Raw genomic sequence first — 8,484 nt, 5'->3', positions numbered from 1 at the left:
ACCCTCTAACCACCACCCTCTACCCACCACCCACCACCCACCACCCACCACCCTCCACCCTCCACCCTCTACCCTCCACCCTCTACCCTCTAACCACCACCCTCTACCCACCACCCACCACCCACCACCCACCACCCACCACCCTCTACCCTCCACCCTCTACCCTCCACCCTCCACCCTCTACCCTCTACCCTCCACCCTCTACCCTCCACCCTCCACCCTCTACCCTCTAACCACCACCCTCCACCCTCCACCCTCCACCCTCCACCCTCCACCCTCTACCCTCCACCCTCTATCCTCCACCCTCCACCCTCTACCCTCCACCCTCTACCCTCCACCCTCTACCCACCACCCACCACCCTCCACCCTCCACCCTCCACCCTCTACCCTCCACCCTCTACCCACCACCCACCACCCACCACCCTCCACCCTCCACCCTCTACCCACCACCCTCCACCCTCCACCCTCCACCCTCTACCCTCCACCCTCTACCCACCACCCACCACCCACCACCCTCCACCCTCCACCCTCTACCCACCACCCTCCACTCTATCCACCATTTTTTTTACATTTCCATTTTAGTCATTTAGCAGACGCTCTTATCCAGAGCGACTTACAGTTAGTGAGTGCATACATTTTTCATACTTACTTACTTATACATTTAATGAAAAGAATGGGATGAACTCCATGGCAAGTAGATTATAACCAGGAATGGTTTCATTTTCTTTGAGTTATATTAGAATAGTGTGTTGTTTACTTTGTTTTTGAGGACTGAGATTAGCCTCTACCCACCACCCTTGAAACTAACAGATAAAAGGTTGAATAAGGTTACTTTGGGTCTTCAAGTACTTTTTTACTTACCTTGATTAAGAATTCAAGGTCCTCCACTTGGAAAGCAATGTCTTTGACCCCATCCCCATGCTTCATCAAGTGTTCTCCCATTTCTGAGAGAAAATAAAACTATTTTGAAACATAAACGTATATGACTGACTGGTGGTCTCTATATCAGAAATGTCGCCTTTTAAAGATGTCGACTTTGAGAAGAAAACCTGCCTTCATTTCCTGGATTCAGAGCAGATTCGAAGACAAAAAATATCTGGGTGAGGAATAAAGAACAACCTGGTCAATACTTCATCTGATGAAGGTGTTAAAGTCAGTCAAGGTTGGAGTGTTAATAGCTCGAGACCAACCATGGGCCAGTTTCCCAGACACAGCCTTGCCTAGTCATGGACCAAGAAGACTTTCAATGGATATTTATTTTTAGTCTAGGATTAGGCTGAATATGGGTCAGAGAAACCGGTTCTATGTGTCCAGAAGTGGGTATGAGATGGCGTGTGCTACCTTATCCTGTTTTGATGACATGGGACACGAAGTGGGTATGAGATGGTGTATGCTACCTTATCCTGTTTGATGACATGAGACACCACCTCTCGGCTGCCGGTCTCCAGACCCTTGTAGGCCACTGGCTCAAAGCCCATCTTGTCACAGTAGAACACAGCCGCCTGCACAGAGAATACATAAGGATTTCATAACACATTAATAACCCATACATAACACATTAATACCCATACATAACACATTAATAACCCATACATAACACATTCATAACCCATACATAACACATTCATAACACATACATAACACATTCATAACCCATACATAACACATTCATAACCCATACATAACACATTAATAACCCATACATAACACATTAATAACCCATACATAACACATTAATAACCCATACATAACACATTCATAACCCATACATAACACATTCATAACACATACATAACACATTCATAACCCATACATAACACATTCATAACCCATACATAACACATTCATAACCCATACATAACACATTCATAACCCATACATAACACATTAATAACCCATACATAACACATTCATAACCCATACATAACACATTCATAACACATACATAACACATTCATAACCCATACATAACACATTCATAACACATACATAACACATTCATAACCCATACATAACACATTCATAACCCATACATAACACATTCATAACCCATACATAACACATTCATAACCCATACACAACACATTCATAAACAGAAAATATGTGTTATGAAGTTCTTATGTAGGTACCCATCAAATAAAGTTTTACGAACATTTGGAAAATTGACTTACACAAGATGTTGACCCTGGGATTACACTGTGCGTGATTGCTCAACCCTGTGCGTAGCATGTGACCCGTATGCTTTCGTAGTATGGTTGAATGAACTTTTACGTTAACTTTTAAGCCTTTGAAGTTGCCAACTTTTGTTTAACCAGTAAACACCCTCCTGTTGCCTCTCTGGGTCCGCAAAGATTAAGTCAACTATTACAGATATGATACATGGTTGTCAACAGGGTTGGGGTCAATTCTAATTGAAGTCAGTCAATTCAGGAAAAAAAACTGAAATTCCCATTCAATCATTGGAAAAAATGTCATATATTTTCAATAACTTCTCAAAAACCGAAAAGGAGAAGCTTTTTTTTTTTTTTTTTAATCAATTTTTGAATTTTAAATTCAAATCACTTCCTGTATTGACTGATTTAAATTATAAATGACCCAACCCTGGTTGTTACTACAGTAGTCCATTTGTCAGTTCAGTATATGGCTGTAAAAGGCTTGTAAGTTCAGGAACATGTTTTCAGTTCTGGACCGTTACCTCAGTTAGTTTCACAGAGAAAGGCCAATGTCAACTAGCATAAGAGCAATGACCTGAGTGAGTCTCCCTTTAGAAAGCAAGGTCCATTCAGGACAACATGTTATCCTGCTGTGCATGTTGTCGAGCTCTCATACGTGCTTCAGTATCGCTCATTGTGAGGCTGAGAATGTGATATTACCTCTAATAAGTTGTCATGCCATGTCAAAAGCATACAGCATATGATGAGATATTGTGGATGTGATCAGATATGATGGATAACTTGACAAGTCTCCGTTTAGCTTCGGGGAGGACCTGTGTTTAAAGACTCACCTGTTTGGCATTGCCCACCCAGAAGGTAACATGGTGGAACTTTACAAATTTTCCCTTCTCCGGCTAAAGGTGAAAAGGATAAACAAATATTGTATCAAAAATGGTATATTCGCAAAATCCCCTCCATATGGAGGGTTAGTCATTTTGTTGTTCATTTCTCATTCAAACAGAAGTTGTAACCCAAGGAGCCAGAGAACGTCCTATTTCTCCCCATTTCATCATCAACTCAAGATCCTTTTACATTTTGTTTCCTTTCAAAAACGACTAAAGTGTTTTGTAGAAATGATGATGATGATGGACTTACCTTCTCCCCTTTATCTGTGTAGGTAGTCTGCAGATAAATATGAAAATCAATCATCTTTGACGCATGTGAACATGTTTCCCCCCAATATCAGAAACCTTTGATTGTGATATTCCTTACTACATTTGTGGCCCATGTTACATGTGAGGTGTACAACAGCAAATCCCCAACAGGCCCACACAGCTCATATATCATTCCAAATCAGAGTTCACACAATACAATACAATACAATACAATACACGTATGAATTAATAAACCCATATACAATCATGACACAACACCTCTGGAACCACATGATACTTACCTATTGCTGGTGGGTAGTATACTCCCCTCACAATTCTGTCAATTATTTCACCCCCTGTACAGTTGTAAAATGACTCATCGTCTCTGAAACCCCATATACACCCATCATGGGAGGCAGCGGACTCACTCACCATGGTCTGGTTCTGGGCAGGCAGCGATGACTGATCAACAGGAGAGAAGAGAGAAGTTTACAGGCTAGAGCGCTGGCTGCCCCCCAGGCCTGCAGATAAGTACTAGCCAGAGGGCCCGTTGTGATTGGTTTCTCTGGGGTCAACACCCCCCCTGGGGTCTGCCTCCAACCGGCCTTGCCTCCCTCACCTGACGAGCACAAGGACCCAGAGGCTGGTGGCGCTGGCTGTCCCAATCCTTCAGTGTTTGCCAGGTGTTGTCATCATGTCTCCAGTACAATATCGATCTCCTTCTGGAAGCCTCTTCTGCCTTGTTAGGGAGGACAGTGTTCAGTCCTCGTAGGCTGCATTCTCGTGCACCATGAACCAGGCTACTTCCCCAAGATTGGAAGCTGTGTGCAGTAGCCTGGGGACGAGGTTACACATGACTGGGAATACAGTTCACATGACTGGGAATACAGATATGCATCTGATGGTCACAGATACCTAAAAAAAAAAAAAGGGTCACTGTATTTCTGTGCATTCAAATTGCCATCGATAAAATTAAATTGTGTATGTTGTCCATACCTTATGCCTGACCATACCATAACCCCACCGCCACCATGGGGCACTCTGTTCACAACGTTGACATCAGCAAACCGCTCACCCACACAAAGCCATACACGTGGTCTGCGGTTACGAGGCCAGTTGGACGTACTGACAAATTCTCTATAACGACGTTGAAGGGGGCTTATGGTAGAACAATTTACATTAAATTCTCTGGCAACAGCTCTAATGGACATTCCTGCAGTTAGCATGCCAATTGCATGGTCCCTCAAAACTTGAGACATTTGTGGCATTGTGTTGTGTGACAAAACTGCAAATTTTAGAGTGGCCTTTTATTGTCCCCAGCACAAGGTGCACCTGTGTAATGATCATGCTGTTTAATCAGCTTCTTGATATGCCACACCTGTCAGGTGGATTGATTATCTTGGCAAAGGAGAAATGCTCACTAACAGGGATGTAAACACATTTCAGCTCATGAAACATGGGACCAACACTTTACATGTTGCGTTTATATTTTTGTTCAGTGTAAATAAATAAATAGTGATTGGAGCGTATTGATCAGATCAACAAACTTGCATGTTAGCGCAAGGTGTAAACAAGGCTTGTTGTTCATCATCTGATAGATGAACCCTTGCTTGGGTGAGGTTTCATCTGAGAAGCTTCCTTGTGTGACCCATCTCACCTCTAGATGGAGCTGTAGTCCAATCTTCACGCTCACATCTGAGTGACCACAGAGAACCTTCTAGTCCTTTACAAATATTCTATGAAGAAATCTTAAACGTATCTTTGATTTCATAACTGCCTGTGACACTAAGAACATTTGTATAGGCTTTCATTTTCACTTTCTCTCAAACACTGAGTGAAAGGTTGCTTCAAAACAGGCCAGAGTGATATTGTCTTACCATTTTTATGGGACACACTTCACTTTTAACACCCAATGAAGATTAATAGATCTCACTTAAAATTCTCAGTAAACGGCCTTCTACCCCTGCTGGAACAATGAAACAGAAAGACAAAAGTATGTGGACACCTGCTCGTCGAACATCTCATTCCAAAATCATTGGCATTAATATGCAGTTGGTCTCCCCTTTGCTGCTATAACAGCCTCCACTCTTTCCACTAGATGTTGGAACATTGCTGCTGAGACTTGCGTCCATTCAGCCACAAGAGCATTAGTGAGATCTCAACAAACCATTTCTGTATGGACCTCGCTTTGTGCACGGGGGGCATTGTTATGCTAAAACAGGAAAGGACCTTCCCCAAACTGTTGCCACAAAGTTGGAAGAACAGAATCGTCTAGACTGTCCGTTTGGTTTATTTAAATAAGAATCAGAGGGTAAAGTCCCTAACATACAGGTGACATATGACATGATTGTGTGTGATTGTGTGCGTGTGTGTGTGTGTGTTTTTCCTCTTATATTAAAAGGTCCAATTCAGCTGTTTTCATCTCAATATCAAATAATTTCTGGGTAACAATTAAGTACCATACTGTGATTGTTTTCAAATAAATGTTAAAAAATAAACAGAAATAGCTTCTTAGCAAAGACCAATATCTCAAGCAAGAATATTGAGTGGTCTGAGTGGGGAGGTGAAAACTGAAAACTAGCTGTTATTGGGAGAGAGGTTTGGAACTCTTTCTTATTGGTCTGAACTGTGATGGAGTTTTGGCGGTAAATCAGTATTTACCGCCAAAACTCCATCACACCAAAACAGGCTGACATGTCAGGAGGTCTTTTCAAACAACTCTTACACTAAAAGGGCGTTATCATCATTTTCACTATTTAACAGTATTATTCCAACCTCATAGTGTGAAAATATACTGAACAAAAATATAAATACAACATGCAACAATTTCAAAGATTTTACTGAGTTACAGTTCATATAAGGAAATCAGTCAATTGAACTAAATTATCTGTGGATTATACATGACTGGAAATACAGATATGCATCTGTTGGTCACAGATACCTTAAAAAAAAAGGTAGGGGCATGGATCAGAAAACCAGTCAGTATCTAGCCTGGCGGTAGGAGCGTTGGGTCAGTAACTGAAAGGTTGCTGGATTGAATCCCTGAGCTGACAAGGTAAAAATCTGTTGTTCTGCCCCTGAGCAAGGCCGTTAACCCACTGTTCCCCGGGAGCCGATGATATGGATGTTGATTAAGGCAGCCCCCCGCACCTCTCTAATTCAGTCGGGTTAGGTTAAATGCGGAAGACACATTTCAGTTGTACATCTGACTAGGTATTCCATTTTCCCTATCTGGTGTGACCACCATTTGCCTCATACAGCGCGACACATCTCCTCCGCATAGAGTTGATCAGGCTGTTGATTGTGGCCTGTTGAATGTTGTCCAACTCCTCTTCAATGCATGTGCGAAGTTGCTGGATATTGGCGGGAACTGGAACATGCTGTGGTACACGTTGATCCAGAGCATCCCAAACATGTCTGGTGAGTATGCAGGCCATGGAAGAACACATTTTCAGCTTCCAGAAATTGTGTACAGATCCTTGCGACATGCTGAAACATGAGGCGATGGAGATGGATGAATGGCACGACAATGGCCTCAGGATCTCGTCATGGTAGCTCTGTGCATTCAAATTGCCATCGATAAAATGTAATTGTGTTCGTTATCCGAAGTTTATGTCTGCCCATACCATAACCCCACCGCCATTATTGGGCACTCTGTTCACAACGTTGACATCAGCAAACCGCTCGCCCACACGACGCCATATACGTGGTCTGCGGTTGTGAGGCCGGTTGGACATACTGCCAAATTCTCGAAAATGATGTTGGAGGCGGCTTATGGAAGAGAAATTAACATTACATTCTCTGGCAACAGCTCTGGGGGACATTCCTGCAGTCCGCATGCCAATTCCACACTCCCTCAAAACTTGAGACATTTGTGGCATTGTGTTGTGTGACAAAACTGCACATTTTAGAGTGGCCTTTTATTGTCCCCAGCGCAAGGTGCACCTGTGTAATGATCATGCTGTTTAATCAGCTTCTTGATATGCCACACCTGTCAGGTGGATGGATTATCTTGGCAACGGAGAAATGCTCACTAACAAGGACGTAAACACATTTGTGCACAACATTTTGATGAGAAATAAGCTTTTTGTGCATATGGAAAATGTCTGGGATCTTTTATTTCAGCTCATGAAACATGGGACCAAAACTTTACATGTTGCGTTTATATTTTTGTTTAGTGTGTATATATAAAACATTGGAAAATCACCTTTTTGTCTGCACTGGGCCTTTAATGATTGATTTGTTGTAATTTCTCTCTCTCTCTCTCTCTCTCTGATGTTCCTCTTTTGTTTTCGCATATGACCTTGATCACAACGATTTAGAAAATCTAAATGAGCTCTTTAGATAGGAATCGAAAATAGCCAAATTAACAATATAGGTGTCATACCCATATGGGGGCACAGGGGCACTAGCCCCCTCAGAAGTCCTTTTTAAAAAGTTTTTGGTTGTTTCTCTGTAATACCATTAGCCTCCTAGCAATTTTATAAAGTTGGCTTTAGCTAGTCCAGACAGGTTTCCAATCTTCCAGCCTCAAAACGACCTACCAAGAAGCAATTTCAGGCTATCAGTCAAGTTAGAGTAGCTAGCTTGTCTTACTATCTCAGCTGGCATGCCTGCTGGCCAGGTTGGTAGACTTTAAAAAAGCAAGCGATAACTAAATGTACTGAATAACACTCACATTCCTTTCAATATTCTACCCAGATTTTAGCAGAGACGCGGAGAAGCATATTTAGTTTCTTTAAAAATAAAACAAAGAACCATCAGTCAGGAGGATACATACAGATCAAGAGGTATGCTTAGATATACCAACAAAAATACATTAATTTTTTTTAAACATAGAATTAAGCATTAAGATTATAGCTCTAGATTGCAGGAAAAAAGCTGTTTCAGGACAATTCTCCAACTTGTGCTTTGTGCTTCCCTTAGATTTTGGGGGCTCACGACGCACCTGGAAATTACTATACTCAGCAGGAATTTCACGAACGTTAGACGCAATAGATATCAATTGAGTCACGACCGCTTTAACAAAGCTCCGCCATGATGCGCCCTAGCATGTGATCAGTTTGTGCCGCGCTGTGATTTTCTATTGGCCCCTCATTTCACTAGAATGCCGCCCACAGTCGTTGCCGCCTCTAATGCCGCGCGATTTCCAGCAACATTGAGGGAATTCGATTAAT

At 42.3% G+C, this 8,484-nt stretch overlaps 1 protein-coding gene across 1 annotated transcript in view; it reads right to left on the bottom strand.

Moving 5' to 3' along the window:
- The window catches only part of hpda (4-hydroxyphenylpyruvate dioxygenase a), a 17,982-nt gene extending 14,143 nt beyond the window's left edge, over positions 1–3,839 (bottom strand). Inside the window, exons 1-6 of the mRNA XM_084178698.1 lie at positions 3,740–3,839; positions 3,309–3,335; positions 3,005–3,067; positions 1,398–1,502; positions 1,054–1,096; positions 862–944 (exon numbers count right to left, since the gene is read on the bottom strand). Coding sequence (XP_084034824.1) covers positions 862–944; positions 1,054–1,096; positions 1,398–1,502; positions 3,005–3,067; positions 3,309–3,335; positions 3,740–3,742 — 324 coding nt within the window. The 5' untranslated portion in view covers positions 3,743–3,839. The remainder of the gene's footprint in view (positions 1–861; positions 945–1,053; positions 1,097–1,397; positions 1,503–3,004; positions 3,068–3,308; positions 3,336–3,739) is intronic.
- Between the last annotated feature and the right edge of the window lie 4,645 nt (positions 3,840–8,484).

This window comes from Coregonus lavaretus (assembly GCF_964263955.1).
Source record: "Coregonus lavaretus genome assembly, chromosome: 15".
Taxonomy (NCBI): Eukaryota; Metazoa; Chordata; class Actinopteri; order Salmoniformes; family Salmonidae; genus Coregonus; species Coregonus lavaretus.
This window is presented reverse-complemented; position numbering and strand designations above follow the sequence as displayed.